General features: G+C 48.3%; 1 protein-coding gene across 2 annotated transcripts; it reads right to left on the reverse strand.

Moving 5' to 3' along the window:
* Window positions 1–825: 825 nt before the first annotated feature.
* MARCHF2 (membrane associated ring-CH-type finger 2) lies at window positions 826–17,719 on the reverse strand. 2 transcript variants are annotated; one of them, XM_087816074.1, is made up of 5 exons: window positions 17,663–17,719; window positions 13,341–13,568; window positions 5,990–6,185; window positions 4,331–4,540; window positions 826–1,624 (listed from the first exon to the last, which is right to left on the reverse strand). In XM_087816074.1, exons 2-5 carry the CDS (start codon window positions 13,514–13,516, stop codon window positions 1,466–1,468), a joined length of 741 nt encoding a protein of 246 aa, XP_087672200.1. In that variant the 5' UTR covers window positions 13,517–13,568; window positions 17,663–17,719; the 3' UTR covers window positions 826–1,465. The 2 variants fall into 2 exon arrangements, with proteins under 2 accessions (XP_087672200.1, XP_087672201.1); XM_087816075.1 differs by lacking the exon at window positions 17,663–17,719 and adding an exon at window positions 17,032–17,329.

Genomic DNA, 17,719 nt, shown 5'->3' on the forward strand with positions numbered 1-17,719 from the left:
TTCATGTGGAAAACAATAGAACTGTGCTAGGCCCATCATGAATGAATGATCTTGGGCAAGTGACCTACTACTCTGATCCCCACTTTGCTCACCTGCCAATGAGATTAAGAGAACCCCAGAACCTACCTTTCAGGGCTGCTCTGAGTACTAAATGTGGCCTGATGCAGAGAGCCCTCAAACATAAAAAGGCTCAGAAAGAGCTCAAGAAGTAGGTGCTATTGCCCCACCTGAGTGGCTCAGCTGAGTGGTGTCCTGTGCACCAAAAGGTTTTCAGTTCGATTACTGGTCAGGGCACATACCTGGGTTGTGGGTTTGATCCCCAGTCAAGGCACGTACAAAAGGCAACCAATCAATGTTTCTCTCTCACATCAGTAGTTCTCTCCCCCCACCCCTTTCTCTCTCTAAGGCATGTCCTCAGGTGAGAATTAAAAAAAAAAAGTGGGTGCTATTATTAGCATGACCATCTTCTGCTTCCTTCCTGAGTCCTCCTGGAAGGGGATGCACAAAGCTCAGCACTGGGACCATGCAGACCCATGCTCAATCCCACCTCTGCATCCTAGAACTGTGGCACCTTAGACAGAGGCTTCCCGGCTCTGGGCCTGTCTTCTGGGCCTGTCTTCTCATCTGTAAAGTGGAGGTAACAGCCATTCCTCCTGCCCAAGATGCAAGTGAGAGTCGGAGGAAGCCTGTGAAGGTTCTGAACTGAGCCTCATGCAGGGTGGCCCTTGATAAGTGTGAACATTAGTTATTAATGAGTGTTAAGGGCTCAGCATGGCATCTGGCCCATAGTAGATGCAAAGTAAGTGGAAACTGTTCTTACATATATTTATTTTAAATCATTTATTATTTAACCATGCTACCTGCTCTTCACTTGAAAACTCAGACATGGCTTCTTCTGCTGTTTCACAACGGATCCCTCAAACCATCCCAGTGCATTTTTTTTAGCCTCTGTGTGATCTCTGACTCCCCTTGGTCCCATGTCCCTCACTTTGAGGCCTCAGTTCTGAAATATAATTGACAAGTCCATTTTATCCAGCAAGGGCTCCTTTTATTCATTCAGGGTGGGTTTTTGAAACTCATTGCAACTTTATAAAGTCAAGGGTGCCAGGAAAGTGAGCCTGCCAGGTGCAGAGAAGCAAAAAAAGCTTGTGGAATGTCCAGCCCCATGGGCAGCCTCAACTAGCCTATAGCCACAGCTGTTGGCCCACAAGGGGCCGAGTGGACCTCAGAATGAGATCAGGGTGCCTGCTCCGTGTGAAGCTTAAGACCACTTCCATCTGTCCTCCACATATACAACAGTGTGCAAAACAATCTGAAAATATCTTCACACGGGATCACAGAATCAGCTCCACTTGGCATCTCTTGGCCTAAGAAGCATTCTGGCCGTGCAGGAAGGGTCAGGCAGTTTCCATTCTTCCAAAAGTCAGGGCATCATCAGCTGCCTCTGGCCCTGTCAGCCCAGCCTTCACACAGGTGTCTCCTCTGCCACCTTCTTCAGGAGTCCTGCTGCCAGCAGGGAGTGCCGGGTAGCCTCTGAGCCATCTGTGTCCCGGATCTTTAGGTGTACTTTCTGGTTGGTTCTTCTCCATTCAGTGTACAGCTGGCAATGATAGCGGAAGGAGACCTGCGGGGCAGTGCAGGATGGGTGAGGCCAGCTGACAGGCCTCTGCCCCCAAGGGAGGGAAACTGGGCTCTTTGGCCCACAGCAGGGCCGGGCTTATGCTTCTAGAAGCAAAAACAGCAACCAGATATTTTTCATACAGATTATACACACAAACCCATTCACTATCCTGGGGAAAGTCCCCACCAGAGTTTAGGACCCTGCAAAGGTAAAGGGCCTCTCAGAGGGTGGGAGTGAAGTAGTATAGCCCCTTGGAAAGGATTAAATATCATTGGGTAATATAATTGCCAAAACTTGGAAGCCATCAAGATGTCCTTCAGTAGGTGAATAGATAAATAAGCTATGGGACATAGGAAGATGAAATATTATTCAGCACCAAAAAGAAATGAGCCCTAGTCAGTTTGGCTCAGTGGTTAGAGCGCTGGTCCGCGGACTGAAGGGTCCTGGGTTCAAGGCCAGCCAAGATTACGTACCTCGATTGCAGGCTCAATCCCCAGCCCTACTGAGTGCGGGAGGCAACCAATCAATATGTCTCTCTCACATCAATGTTTCTTTTTTTCTCTCTCTCCCTTCCTCTCTCTGTGAAAAGCAGTGGAAAAAATATCCTCAGGTGAAGATTAAAAAGAAATGAGCTATCCACCTGTGAATAGACATGGAGGGCCCAGTCAACATGGCTCAGTGGTTGAGGGTCGACCCATGAGCCAAGAGGTCAATGGTTCAATTCCCAGTCAGGCACATGCCCAGGTTGCAGGCTGAATCCCCAGTAGGGGATGTGCAGAAAGCAGCTGATTGATGTTTCTATCTCACTATCCCTCTCCCTTTCTCTCTAAAATCAATAAAAACATATTTTTAAAAAAGACATGGAGGAACCTTAAATGTATGTTACTAAGTGAAAAAAGCCAGTCTGAAAAGGCTATAAACTGCATAATTCCAACTCTATGACATTCTGGAAAAGGCAAAACTATGGAGTTGTCAGGAGTTGAGGGTGGGGGAGGAGGTATGAATAGGCAGGGTACAGAGGATTTTTAGGGGCAGTAAAACTGTGTAATGGTGGATACATGTCATGATACATTTATCCAAACTTATAGGATGTACAACACCAGGATGAACCCTAATGTAATCTATGGACTTGGGGTGATAATGATGTATCAGTGGAGGTTCATTAATTGTAGGAAATGTACCCTTGCCCTAGCCAGTTTTGCTCAGTGGTTAGAGCATCAGCCCAAGGACCCAAGGGTCTCGGGTTTGAGTCTAGTAAAGGGCACATAGCTGGGTTGCAGGCTCGATCCCTGGCCCTGGTCAGGGTGCGTGCAGGAGACAACAAACTGATGTGTCTCTTTCAGGTCAATGTTTCTCTCTCTCTCTCCCTTCCACTCTCTCTGAAAAGCAATGGAAAAAATATCCTCAGTGAGGATTAAGAATTTTATATATTTTTTTTCTTTTTTATGATATCTTTATTGATTTCAGAGAGAAGAAGGGAGAGGGAGAGAGAGTTGAAACATCAATGATGACAGAGTCATTGATTGAGCCCGCAACCCGGGCATGTGCCCTGACCAGGAATCGAACTGCGATCTCTTGGATCCTAGGTCGATGCTCAACCGCTGAGCCACACCCAGCCAGGCGTTTTTTTCTAAATAAATGTCAATGGTTCATACTCTTTGACCAAGCAAGTTCCAAGAAACATTTGCATAGGTGATGCCCAAAGCACTGTTCATAACAGCATATAAAAAAAAGAAAGAGCCCGGCCGGGCGTGGCTCAGCGGTTGAGCGTCGACCTGGGATCCAGGCGATCGGGGTTCAGTTCCCAGTCAGGGCACATGTCTGGGTTGTGGGCTTGATCAATGACTCTCTCATCATTGATGTTTCTGTCTCTCTCTCCCCCTCTCCTTTCCTCTCTCTGAAATCAATAAAGATATATTTTAAAAAAAGAAAGAAAAACCAACATTGGAATGCATCCCAGATCCTATCAAAAGGGATTGGTTAAATCAATATCATGCACCCATACAATGAATGACTGCTGGGTGGCTGCTGGGTTTTTAAAAAAAAAACATTACAACAGTGAAAACAAGCAGACTGCAAAGCAGTACCTGTGTCATCTTATTTGTATTTAAAAAAATATGCTGGTGAATGCAACGAAAAATAATTTTTGAGACAGATAACAGTGGTTATATCTGAGGGGTAAGACCTTACAGTGCCCTTTATTCTCTGAGCAAGGGTTCTAATGCCTGCCAGTGGCTGAAACAACAACTCCACCCCAGACCCCCTCTCTCTCTTTCAGTAGCTTTTTCTCTCAGTCTCTTGGTCTACCCCTCTCTCAGTCTCTTGGTCTACCCCTCTCTCAGTCTCTTATTCTCCTGCTCTTACTCTCTGTCTTTTGGTCTTAGTCTGTCTGTCTGTCTCTCTCCCCCCTCCCTTTCTCCTCCCTCCTCTCTCCCCATCTCCTTCCAACTCAGTCCAGTCTTGGAGGGCTCCTGGATGGGCCTGCACTCAGCACTGGTGATCAGGTGCCTTGGTCTCTTTGGAGCAGAAGGGTCACCCAGCTCAGGCTTCCCTAAACCTTGGTCAGGTTTGAATCTGAATTTCCACCCAGGGCCACATGGAGAGACAGGCAGGGATCCCCCCCACCCCAAGCCACTGACCAAACCCCTAGCCTGGCTGCTGTAAGCCAGAGACCCCTAGACACCTGCCCTCTGGCTGAAAGCCACTCACCAGCGTCCAGAGGACATAGATGGTGAAGAGGGCGATGGTGAGGGCAATGAGCCCCACAGCCTCGAGCCGGCTGTGGAGCCGGAGGTGGTCCTGGGCCCCACGCAGGCAGAGCCAGCCCGAGATGGCAGCCAGCGGTGTGATGAACAGGAAACACACCATGTCACAGCACAGCGTCCGCTTCTCTGTCCGAGGCCCGGGGTCCTTCAGCCACTGCCAGGGGTAAGGAAAGGGAGGGAGCTGCTGAGAGGGGCTACATACCGCCCTCCAGCTATCCCCAACCTAGGGATGGGATACAAGACCTCCAGACCCCGTGCCTCCCTCTGCTGACATCCCTCATGACTACTGGGTCCTACAGGATCAGCCTCCTACCTGGCACCTCCCTCCCTCCTTTCCATTTTACAAATACTTAAGCCTATGATGAGCCAAGCCCTGCTGGGCACCTTTGTCCCATTTTACAGATGGGGAAACTGAAAGGCATAGAGGGGCTGACTCATTTGTGCAAACTCGCACAGCTAATAGTTCACAAAGCCAGGACTGGAAGTCAGGAAGTCTTGCCCCAGGGTCTGTGTGCCCTTGACTGCTGTGCTACACTGCCTGCCACAGATGACTGGGCAAGAGAAATGGGCTTCACTCATGGAATTCTGGTGAAGAGAACAGAAAGGGCCCTGCCCTCCCACGCTCGTGGGGTGAGATACGAAACGGAGTGGGCGCTCAAGGAGGGGAAGGCCTTTCTGAGGAGGTGACATTGAGGACTAGACGAGCAGAAGGAGCCATGTGAAGAATGGGGGAGACAGCACCCCAGGCAGCAGGAAGAGCAGATGCAAAGGCCCTAAGTTGGGAGTGTGTGGCCTGAATAAAGTACAGCTGGGAGGAGGCCCATGTGGCTGCAGCATGAGGGAAGGAGGCTAAGGGCAGGGCAAACTCTCCCTCCCACTGTTCAACTAAGAGCCCAGCTCCCAAATGTGTCAGGAACCTTTCCAGAAGCCCATACCTCAGCCCAGTATCACCACCCTGTAGCTCTCAGCTGCCTCCTGCCAGGCTGGGCAGGGAGGAGCCTAAAAAGCATGCAGGCGGCCAGCAGAGCTCGAAGGAGCAGGGAGACCACCACACCTGGGAATGCCCTGTCTCAGCCCTGATACATTCCACTCAGGCTAAAGTCTAAACTCCCAGGCAAGGACCATAAAGTCCAGTGTGGCTACTACCGCCTCCTTCTGGGCTATTCTCCTCCTGCTTTAACTCGCTCTACTCTAGCCACTTGAGCTTTGTCAAATACACTAAGCTCTTCCTGGCTTCAGGGCCTTTGCACTTGCTGTGCCTTCTGCCAGGACTGCCCTTCCCCAGTTTCTTGGCATGGCTGGCTCCTTTTCATTCCTTAGGTCTCAGGTTCAGAGGTCACTGGAAGTGACGAAATCAGGGAGGGGGCAGCTCTGGAACCTTAGGGTTTGTCCAAAACAGGGTTTGTCAGTTCTGGAACCTTAGGCCTAATCCCCCGCCTCCCCCAGGATCAGTAGAATCTAACCTGGAGTGGAGGAAGGAAAAATGTCCCTCCTAGAGAAGTTGCTTCCTCAGCCCACCAGGATCCTCCAGGGCAGCTCCCTCCTCTGGACCCATGCCTGCCTTCCTTCCTTGCCCACTCCAACCTCAGGCTCCTAAGCATACCTCTGTGAGGGGCCGGGGTCGCTTCTCCACTGCAAACTCTGTGTGGCACAGCTCACAGTAGCTGGTGTTGGATGAGGAAAGCCACCTCTCCAGACAGCTCTTGTGCACAGCGCCCAGCGTGCCGGTGCAGCCACACGGAGACAGCAAGCTCTCCCCATTCGCTCCCTCATGGCAGATCCGGCAGAAGGGGCCATCGCTGGACACAGAGATGGGACATATGAGCAATGATCAGGCTTTCTGCCTACATGCCTGCTTCACTACCCATTGAATCACAAGCCACTTGGCAAACTTCTATTCATCCTTCAATGCCCAACTCCAAATGTCCTTTCCTTTGGGAAGGCTTCCCAGACTCCCACAGATGGAGTGATGTGCTCTCTCCCCAAGGTTCCTGCAGCACCTTTTTAGGCACAGGGTGAGCATCTCTTATACCTGTCTGCCCAGTGTCCACTCATTTTCTTGCAATACCACCCTGATTGTCCTGGGAAACCACCCCATTCTTTTTTTTTCTTTTTTCTTTTTTAAATATATCTTTATTGATTTCAGAGAGAGGAAAGGAGAGGGAGAGAGAGAGATAGAAACATCAATGATGAGAGAGTCATTGATCAGCTGCAGCCCGCAACCCGGGCATGTGCCCCGACCGGGAATCGAACCCTGATCGCCTGGATCCTAGGCCAACGCTCAACTGCTGAGCCACGCCTGGCTGGGCGACCCCATTCTTTTTGTTAGTTTGTTAATCCTCACCTGAGGATATTTTTTTCATTGATTTTTAGAGAGAGTGGAGGAAGAGAGGGAGAGAAACAGAAAAGAGAGAAACATCGATGTGAGAGAGACACATACATTGGTTGCCTCCCACACACTCCCCAACCCAGGCTGGGTGGCAAACCCACAACCCAAGTACATGCCCTTGACTGAGAATTGAACCCACAACCCTTTGGTACGTGGGCCAATGCTCTAACTACTGAGCCACACCAGCCAGGGCAACCACCCCATTCTCTCTCTTTAAAAAGTTTTTATTTTTTATTTTTAAAATATATCTTTATTGATTTGAGAGGAAGGGAGAGAGAGAGAGATAGAAACATCAATGATGAGAGTCGTTGATGGGCTGCTTCTTGCACGCCCCCTACTGGGGATCGAGCCCACAACCTGGGCATGTGCCCTGACCCAGAATCAAACCACTATCTCCTGGTTCATGGGTCAATGCTAAACCACTGAGCCACACCAGCTGGGCTCTTTTTTTTTTAAATCTTCACCCAAGGATATTTTTTCCATTTCTTTTTAGAGAGAGAGTGAAAGGGAGAGAGAGAAAGAGAGAAAAACATCAATGTGAGAGAGATACATCAATTGGTTACCTCCCATGTGTGTCCCAACTAGAGCCAGGGATTGAGCCTATAACCAAGGTACATGCACTTGACTGGAACTGAACCCAAGAGCCTTCAGTCCATGGGCCAATGCTCTAACCACTGAGCTAAACCAGCTAGGGCAGCCACCCCACTCTTTTTTTTTTTTTAAATATATCTTTATTGATTTCAGAGAGAGGAAAGAAGAGGGAGAGAGAGAAATAGAAACATCAACGATGAGAGAGAGTCATTGATCAAGCCCGCAACCCAGGCATGTGCCCTGACCGGGAATCGAACCCCAATCGCCTGGATCCTCGGTAGAGATGCTCAACCGCTGAGCTACACCCGGCCGGGCCAAACCACCCCACTCTTAATTCTTAGTCTTCAAGGACTAAGACAGAGCTGATGATACCCCTGATAACCTCAGGCCTGACCAATCAAAACACCACACATCACTGGGCACTGGACCAACTTAGATCATGTGTGATGGAATCAGAATCACAGGGAATTAATTCCTGAAATCACCTCCCCCCCCCCAAAAAAAACCTCCAGAACTACAGGCAGCACAGTTGATGTAAGTCTAGAGTTTCTGGTGGCAGCCTGGTCTCCACATGGAGTCTGTGAATGATGCCAAACACTGAAAAAGAGAGGAAAGCAGAACCAAAAGACAGGGAAGGACAGGTTCTTTAGGAGATCAATCAGAGGCGCTGGATCTAGCCATACCTAAAGACCATGCTACCTGAAGAACCTGTGTGTCCAGGGAGAAGAGCTCCTCTGCTCCTCTTCCCTGTGAGGCTCAGAAAACAGACATATAAAGCATCACAGAGAGTCCCTTCCGAGAGGTCTCAATCCTCACCTGGTCTCTGGGGATGCTGGTCCTTCCCCTGAGGCTTAGGAGAGTGGGGGTGTGGCCTTGGTGGGCCCAGAGGCTGTCTAGCACATGACTCATTGTTTTCCAGACATTTCTGCCCAGAGAGGGCTGTGGAACATGTGAAGGAGGCGGGACAAGAAAGCAGTTTTGTTTTTGTTTTTTTAATTTTTATTTATTGATTTGAGAGAGAGAGAAAAGAAGGGGGAGGGACAGAGAGAGAGAGCGAGCGCGCAACATCGATCTGCTGTTCCACTCATTTATGTACTCATCGGTTGATTCTTATATGTGCATTGACGGGGAACTGAACCCACAACCTTGGCATACCGGGATGATGCTCTAAACAACTGAGCTAGAGAGAGAGCAGTTTTCTAGAAAATACCAGTTTGCTCTTGGAAACTGTTTTCCATTCTTGACTCAGCAGCTCCTGCAGGGGCAGGACCTGGCTGCTTTGAAACCAAAGAGCTGAGCTGACCACTCATGTCTGCTTTCTGTTGCCAGTCTGGCACAGGGTGCTGCTTTCTCACAGAAAGTCAAAAGGGCACTCCTAGCTACACTCTCGCCCCACACCCTGATTCCATTCCCACTCCCCTACCCCCCCCCCCCACACAAGTTCAAAGGAAAGGCATCTCAGTTCTGGAACCCAACCTCAGGAAGTAGAAGTGATGAGAACCTTGAGGAAAAACGACATCAGTTTGGGGTTTGTCCTGGGAAACCTTACTTTGGAGAAGCAAGTTCAGAGAGAAAAACAAAACAAACAAAACCAGATTTATCATTGAGTACTTATGTACTGAGCACTGTTTGAAGTTCAACATCTTGGATTCATTTGTCTCATTCTCACAGGAAGCCTAGGAGGAAGGTGCCCCCATTTTAGAGATGGGAAAACTGGAGCTCCAAGGGGTAAGCTCAATTATGCAAACTCTCTCAGCTAGTTATCTGCAAAGCTGGGATTTGAACCCAGGAACTTGCTCCAGGGGCCTGTGTACCCTTGGCCACTATGCTACGTATGCTGCCTGCAACAGATGGTGGGGAAAGAGAAATGGGCTTCACTCAGGAAAATAATGCACATAATACAGATGGGAAGGAAATGGAGTGGGGAAGGGGGTGAAACAAGCATAGATCCCACTGGGCTGCCCAGAGAATGCTCCAAGATCAAAGGAAAAGGGAGAGTGTAATCAAGTTAGAAAACAAAGAGGCAGTAGTGGTAGGCCAGGTGAAAGGCCTGGGGATGCAGAAATGCTCTGGGTAGTTTCCAGAAGGGCCTGGGCTTACTCACAGCCTGGTGGGCAGAGCACTGGAGATTCAGAGGTTATAGAGGCCCCAGATGCCGGCCCCAAGCCTGAGCCTTTGTGGATTGTACTGGGTCCTGGAGACACCACCTGGGCCTTCCTCTTTATCCTCTACAGGTTTAAAAGTCGAGGCAGGCAACTGGTGACCTGCTTGCATGGGCCTCTACCAATCCCCAGGATGTGCTGGCAGTGGCAGGAGGATCCTCATTTACTCTGGGGAGACTAGCCAGGAGGCTGGAGGGAAGGCCACATCTCTGGATGATAAAAGCTCTTTGGAAAAACAGCAGCTTTCCCTCTGTGAAGGGCCAATCTGCCCTGGTCTTCAGTCTGGACAGGTTGGGATTGAATTGCATCAAGAGGCAGAGGGGAGAAGCTGTTGGCAAAGAGGTGGAAGGGCAGATCAGGAGGGCCTAGTGGTGTCAGAGGGCATAACTGTCCTGGCCACCAGCCTAAAAGCAGAGGGGATGAGCTTCTCCCCTGCTTCTCTCTCACCCTAGCAGAAGCCTTGGGTCCAAACCTCAATTCTGCTCAGTGACACTGGCAAGTGTCTGCTTCCCCCTGACCTCAGTTTCCCCATGTATCAAGAGGAAGGGTGGGGCAAGGTGGGGTTAACTCACTCAGTGCCCCTCATGAATCCATGTAGGGAGACCCCAGCTTCAGTCAGCCTCCTCCCCATCCCCCTGCCCAGGTTGCTCCGGCTAATAGACCCCTGGCCTTTCCAAGTGTCCCCCTTCTACAAGCCTGGCTTGACCAGAACATGGTCTTGCCTTCAAGGGATCTGATGAAGATACAGACTTAAAAACCCTGTAAACTGCTGCAGCCACTATGGAAAATGATATGGAAATTCTTCAAAAAGTTAAAAATAGAGCTGCCCATATGACCCAGCAATTCCACTTCTGGGCATTTATCTGATGGAAACAAAAACATTAATTAAAAAAGACATATGCACCCCTACGTTCACTGCAGTATTATTTATAATAGCCAAGACATGGAAGCAATCTAGGTGTCCATCAACAGACAAATGAATAAAGATGTGGAGCATATATACGATGGAATATTACTCAACCATAAAAAATGAAATCTTACCATTTGCAACAACATGGATGGGCCTCTATAGAAGGTATTATGCTCAGTGAAATAAGTCAGACAGAGAAAGACAAATACCATATGATTTCATTTATATATAGGATCTAAAGAACAAAATAAATGAACAAACAACTCAAAAACAAATTCACAGACACAGAGAACAAACTAATGCTGCCAGAGTGGACTAGGGTGAGGGGATGGGTAGGATAGGGTAAGGGCATTAAAAAGTACAAACTTCCAGTTATAAAATAAGTCATTAGGATGTAGTGTACAGCATAGGAAATACAGTCAATAATATTGTAAAGACTATGTTACTAGACTTATTGTGGTGATCACTTTGTGTAATGCATATAAATGTTGAATCAAACTGTTGTACACCCGAAACTTATATAATAGTGTACGTCAACTGTAAATAAAAATAAATTTTAGTCCGGCCGGGCGTGGCTCAGCGGTTGAGCGTTGACCTAGGACCCAGGCGATCAGGGTTCAATTCCTGGTCAGGGCACATGCCTGGTTTGTGGGCTTGATCCCCAGTTGGGGGCGTGCAGGAGGCAGCCGATCAATGACTTTCTCATCATTGATGTTTCTGTCTCTCTCTTTCCTGCTCCTTTCCTCTCTCTGAAATCAATAAAGATATATTTAAAAATAAAAATTAAAAAAAAATAAATTTTAGCTGTAGCCGGTTTGGCTCAGTGGTTAGAGCCTTGGCCTGCAGACGGAAGGGTCACGGGTTTCATTCTGGCCAAGGGCACGTACCTCGGTTGCAGGCTTGATCCCTGGCCCTAGTCGGGGTGAGTGCAGGAGGCAACTAATCAATGTGTCTCTCTCACATCAATGTTTATCTCTCTCTCTCTCTTTCTCCCTTTCACTCTCTGAAAAGCAATGGAAAAAATATCCTCAGGTGAGGATTAAAAATAATAATAAATAATAAATTTTAAAAAAACACAACAGCATGCTCTCCCTCCCAGAAGCATACCCATGCCTTTCTTCCCTCCCAGGCATGCATCTCCTAAAGATGCATGAAACTTGCAACCAGGGGAGCAATGAACAGTGGCAGCTTCTTCTGGGCTAACCCCCTAAACTTATCTCTAAGGCCCCCTTTCCTCTGACTTTCCAGTGAGCTAGAGCAGCCCCACCTAGGCTAATTTCTTTCCTATAACATTTCTAGAGAGCCAAAGCAGCCCCACCTAAGCTCTCTCCTGTTGCTTCTTCTATCCTAAGCCCTTCCTTATTTCACTGTCCCCAGCTTAAATAAATGTACTCTCAAAATAAAATAAATAAATATCTTAAAAGGCAACATAAAAAGACTAAATAAATAAATAAATAAATAAATAAATAAATAAATAAATAAATAAAAGCATGGGAACAAAAACAAACAAACAAAAAAAACTGCCTTGGGGGCTAGAAGGAAAACTGCCAATCTCATCTGGGCTCAGGCAAGGCTTCCTGGAGGAAGTGACACCAGGCAAAGACTTAGTGAGTGGCAGTGAGCTCCCTCCAAAGCCTAGCAAAGCTTCCATCTGCTTCTTTTTATGTCTGAATGAAAAACTTATGAGTGAATTCTGATACCTGCTACAACATGGATGAACCTTGGGGACATTAAGCCAGATAGAACAGAACAAATATAGCGTGATTCCACTTATATAAGAGGTTGTAGAGCAGTCAGATCCATAGAGACAGAAAGTAGATGGTGGGGGCCAGGGGCTGGGGGAGGGTATAAGGAGTTGTTGTTTAATGGAGACAGATTCAGATTTACAGGATGAAAAGAGTTATAGGAATGGATGATGGTGATTGCGCAACAATGCGAATGTACTTAGCACTACTGAACTGTGCGCTTAAAATGGCTATGATGGTAAAAGTTATATGTATTTTAACAAAAAAAATTGAGGGAAAAAACTTATGAATTAAATCATATCAAATAAACAATACATTAAACTTGAAAAATTGTTGCCTATTTTAAATTTTAGTGAGTTAAGATGGATTTAAATTTGTGTGGGGTTTTCTTTTTTTTAATATATCTTTATTGATTTCAGAGAAAGGAAGGGAGAGGGAAAGAGAGAGATAGGAACATTAATGATGAGTCATTGATCGGCTGCCTCCTATATGTCCCCTAATGGGGATCGAGCCCACAACCTGGGCATGTGCCCTGACCAGGAATTGAACCTTGATCCCCTGGGTTTTAGGTTGATGCTCAACCACTGAGCCACGCCCGGTTGGGCTGTGTGGGGTTTTCTTAAAACTCTTTTCCTTGGAACTTATGACAAATTGGTGAATCAGGCAGATTTAGCTCACAGATGGGTCTGGAAGGCCAACAGTGAGGTTTAAACACATTTATCGAATACTGACAAGGTGGTAAACCCACCTGTGGGCACTCAGTGTGGACCATGGCAATGTACTCTCAGCACAACCCAATAAGGAAGGTGTCTCCAATTTAGAAATATGGGGGTAAAGCAACTTGTCCCAGGTCACACAGGGAGGGAAGACCCCCCCTCAGCATTTCAGCCCAGGTGCTATATGAGTCACCCTCTGCACTTCTAACCACTTCCTCACACTGCCTCTCCGAAACAGGAGCTACTCGCCACATTTCATCTTCCTATTTCATGCAATAATCTGGAGTTTTGGCTTTTCCTGAAGAATCAGAACTTCCCGGCCTAGGCTCCTTTCTCTGACCCATTTAGATGACTGGATTTCTGACCCTAGACTGGGAGGAAGTCACTGGCCCAGAGAATGAAGTGAGTGGAGGTAGATACACCTGCTCGATTACCACTCACCTCGGTGTGTCCAAGGCCCGAATGACAGTTGAGAGCAGGCGGCCGTCCCTTGAAGTCACCTGTGCCACATACTGGGGTGGTCCTAGGCCTGTGGCTTCCACGACCTTGGAGAAGGCAGGGCTGCTGGAGCAGTCACACAGGGATCCAGGGAGGTGGCAACAATCACCCGTCGTCATGGCCACAGGGAGCACCAGGTCCTCAAGGCCCAAGGCCCATAGTCCCAGGAGCCTGGGGAGAGGCCAGCAGGGAAGTGAAGGGTAAGGTTAGTGAGTTGGACACAGACCAGGGTTTGAATCTAGCTCTCTAAGTCTCAGTTGCCTATAAGATGGAGCTTTGTAGGAGCTGTGAAGATTCAAAGAGATCACACATACAACTCAGCCCAGGCCTAGCACACAAGGACTTGGTTATATTACCTCTAACTCTCCTAAGAAAGCCCGGTCCAGCCTTCAAAGCTTGCATGCCATGCCCATCTTCACTTTTCCAGATATGGTAACAGCATCTAACCATTACTGAGCATCTGCTGTATGGCATGCCCTTTTCTTGGCGCTTTCCAATGCCAGAACCATGCCCACCAATCATGCAGAGACTGGTTCTGAATTCCCAGGACTGGGCTCAGAACAGATAAGCCTGCTTCTGAATGGGGCACAACAGACCTAGCAATTTGGCTCTACAGACAAGGATGGTAAGTCACCTTGATCCATCTGGTTCATGGCCTCTTGTACAACTCTGAACTCCTTGGTACTTCAGACCATCAAGGAAGTGGCCCAGGCTGGGGAGGACCTTGGCAGCCTCTGTTCCCACCAGAAGAGCTGCTCTAAGCCATGCCTGTTCTGGAGGTGAGGCCATGGGAGACAGCTGGAGCCTCAGACAGCAATCTGAAGTTAGCTCTGGGTGGGTGACTTGAGCAAGTTTTGGCCCCCCACTCTGGGGTCTGTCTGACCTGCCAGGAGGAACCCTTGGCAACCCTTTTGTCCCTCCCAGAACCAGCCCGAAGATGTGTGTGTTTCCCTGTGAGAATTTTATGAAAGTACTAGATGCTCCTCTCAATGCCTGTGGAGGTCAGTACAAGTGCCCTGAAGCTAAGGATCTGTCCCCAAGTTGTCTCACCCTTTACTCAGGAACTTTTTAAAAAATTTTTATTGATTTTAGAGAGAGAAGAAGGGAGAGGGAAAGAGATAGAAACATCAATGAGAGAGAAACATCAATTGGCTACCTCCTGCATGCCCCCTACTGGGGATCGAGCCCAAAACCTGTACATGTGCCCTGATCAGGAATGGAACCTGCGACCTCTTGGTACATGGGTTGATGCTCAACCACTGAACCACACTGGCCAGGCATACTTTTTTGTAATCTTCACCCAAGGATATATTTTCCACTGCTTTTCAGAGAAAAGGGGGGGAGAAAGAGAGAGAAACATTAATGTGAGAGAAACACATGGATTGGCTGCCTCCCGCACATACCCCAACTAGGGCTGGGGATCAAGCCTGCAACTAAGGTACATGCCCTTGGCCAGAACTGAACCAGGGGCCCTTCAGTCCACAGGCTGACGCTCTAACCATTGAACAAAACCGGCTAGGGCTATCTCAGGAGCTTTGAGCTAGAGACCCCAGAAATACTTACTGACATACCCCACAGTCAGCTTTAACCAACTCCTGCGAGTTAAAATCTGAGAGACAGAGCTAGGGGAAAGCAGCGTAAGTTATTGACTAACTTTTTGCACCAGGATAGTCTGCCAACAGATCAGTGCCCTCTGAAAAGCTCGACCAGCAGTGTCCTAGCTTAACATGCCCTTCTGAGCCTCCATAATAAGGCCAGATAAACAAGTTATCAGCCAGAGGCAGGAGGAGCCAGGAGGAAGGATGCCTGACCGAGATAACATCTGAGGTGCAGTGAGTTGTCTGCCATGTTGTGTATGCTGCTGTCCCTTCCATGTGCCTATAACCAGAACTTCTGGCCCAGAGGTCAGAAGGAAAGCAAGTGGCCTATCCAAGGGAGTGCTCCTGCCCGTCCAAGGATCAGCCTTAACATTCCTGCAAGGAATTGGGCATTACAAGAATCATCACAGCTCCTATATATTAGTTCTACAGTTTCTTTTACTATCAGGGGGGGAAAACTCACTGGTATATCGGCTAATGTAAGGCCTGCAAATGGCCAAAATAATAACAGCAGTTACTCTTTATTAAGGACTGCATACCAGTACTGTGCTGAGCTCACTGAATTCTAAACAGTTAAGTGTCCCCTTCAAAGGTCACCTCCCCAGAGAGACCTTCCCTGACCATCCCGTCTAAAGTGCCATTGATGCATTGATGTCCACATTATTGCCCTCAAAGAATGTGCCCCGCTCTGAGATGCTCTTCTTCATCTACCTGTGTAACCACGTCTGTCTTCCACACTTCAGTGAGCTCTGTGAAGGAGGGACTTGCTTTCTGCTGTCTCCAGCGCCTGGCCCTGTGTCTGGCACAGAGTGGCTGCATTAATTTCTCAGCCCCTACTCTGTATAAGAGCAGACCTGCATTATTGGGAACAAGGTCCCTTAGTCTGCTAGCTCCCATGGAGGGAATCAGATGTTTAGAGGCTAGAGGTCCTTATAAACCACAGAGGCCTGGGCTCAGAAGAGACCAAACTCGAGGCTGGACACAAGGATGGAATGGCTACAGGCTGGACTTAGCTCTGGGGCTGCTGGGATGGGAAAGGGAGTCAGTGTCTAGGGCAAACTTGGTTCAGTGACCTGGAGATAGATTTCACTGAGTCTTCACAACAAACCTATGACGTAAGTCCAATAGTTACCCCCATTTCATTTGCGACTAAGACTCAGAGAAGGACAGTTACTTGTCCAAGGTCATACAGGTAAGAAGGAACAGTGCCAGAATTTAAAGTTAGTCCAGTGAGTGGGTCTGGGACTCAAAAGACCTGTTTTTTTTTTAAAGTCCTGACTCTGTCATTGATGCTGGATCCTGGGACAAGTCACTTTGTTTTTCTAGGCCTCATCCTTCTTTGTCAAATAAGTTGATGGAGTTGGTGGACTGTGTCTGCTGAGGGGCTTCCTGAGGAGGATCCCCAGGCTCAATTCCTCCAGGGAAGCTCACCCTTAGCTAGGCTGATCTGGGTGGCACTACGGCACCACAACCTTTTCAGATCTGCCCTAGTCTCCTTTACTGACAGCAGGAAACTGAGGGAGGAGAAAGCAGAGAGCCATAACTCCCCATAGTGTGATCTCAGGCCAGCTACTTCAGTCTCTGGCCTTGGTTTTCTCATCTATAAAATGGTAGTCAAAATGATACCCAGCTCAAAATTCCATAAATATTAAGAAGTCAATAAATAGGCCCTGGGCCATGTAGCCTAGTTGGTTAGAGCGTCATCCCAATACACCAAGGTTGCAGCTTCAATCCCTGGTCAGGGCACATACAAACATCAACCAATGAACGTATAAATAAGTGGAACAACAAATCGATCTCTCTCTCTCTCCCTCCCCCGCCCAAACCAATTTTTAAAAAGTTAAAAAAAAGTCAATAAATATTACCTCTTATTATAATTGTTGTCATCAGCTTACAGAGCTGTTCAGAGGGTTTGATGAGACAAGACACTGTCAGTGCCTGGCACACAGTAAGTGCTCAATAAATGCTCACCATTTTGTTGTTGCTGTTTTAATAAACGTAGAGCCTGTGAAATGCATTCATTCCTCTTCACTCACCGGAGAGAGGCTCCTGCTCCTGTGTGCCCTTCAGTAATTCCCTGGCCCTGCATTGGAGGCCAGGTTAGAATTCCAGCTCTGCTCTTATTTGCTGTGTAGCCCTGGGCAAAAACTTTACCTCTCTGAGCCTTGATTTCCTCTTCTGCATAACAGGGAACACTTCTAATATTTGCACCTATTATGGTCCCTAGAGAACTAAATGAGCCAATCATATAAATTCTGTTTTGAACACCCACTAACTGCCAGGCACTCTGCTAAGCATGGCCTTTCTATACGGTGCCTGGTTCACCATATTTACTATTTTTCAGGCAGAATCCCTTTGAGAAGGAGGTTGAGGAAGGACACTGGCCACTTACTGACTGCCTACTGTGTGCCTGAAACTCTCATCAGTCATCTCCTGAATCAGCCCCATTAGACTGGCCCTAGGATGACCCAGTTTCACAGAGAGGGAAACCGAGGCTTGAAGACCTCCCACTGCCCTGGAGACGGAAACTGCGATCCCCTCGTCCCCGGAAAGGCTGAGGCCGAGGGTCCGAACCCGGCCGCCCCGCCGGGGCCAGGCTCGGGCCTCGAACCCGGGTCCAGCCCGCGGACCTGCGTCCTCCGACCCCACCAGGCTACCGGTGCGCACCTGATCTGCGGCCGGGCCGGGAGGCCGCGCAGGCCCCTCCGCTCGCCCGGGGCCCAG

The sequence above is a fragment of the Miniopterus natalensis genome, chromosome 4, assembly GCF_054644295.1.
Source record: "Miniopterus natalensis isolate mMinNat1 chromosome 4, mMinNat1.hap1, whole genome shotgun sequence".
Classification (NCBI taxonomy): Eukaryota; Metazoa; Chordata; class Mammalia; order Chiroptera; family Miniopteridae; genus Miniopterus; species Miniopterus natalensis.

Coding starts and splice junctions, on each gene's coding strand:
- MARCHF2 (XM_087816075.1), bottom strand. CDS start 17,243: ATGATTGGCTCATTTAGTTCTCTAGGGACCATAATAGGTGCAAATATT. Junction 13,569..17,031: donor GGAGCAGGAGCCTCTCTCCG/GTGAGTGAAGAG, acceptor GCCTCTCCCCAG/GCTCCTGGGACTATGGGCCT. Junction 6,186..13,340: donor CGGGCCTTGGACACACCGAG/GTGAGTGGTAAT, acceptor CTCTGTGTCCAG/CGATGGCCCCTTCTGCCGGA.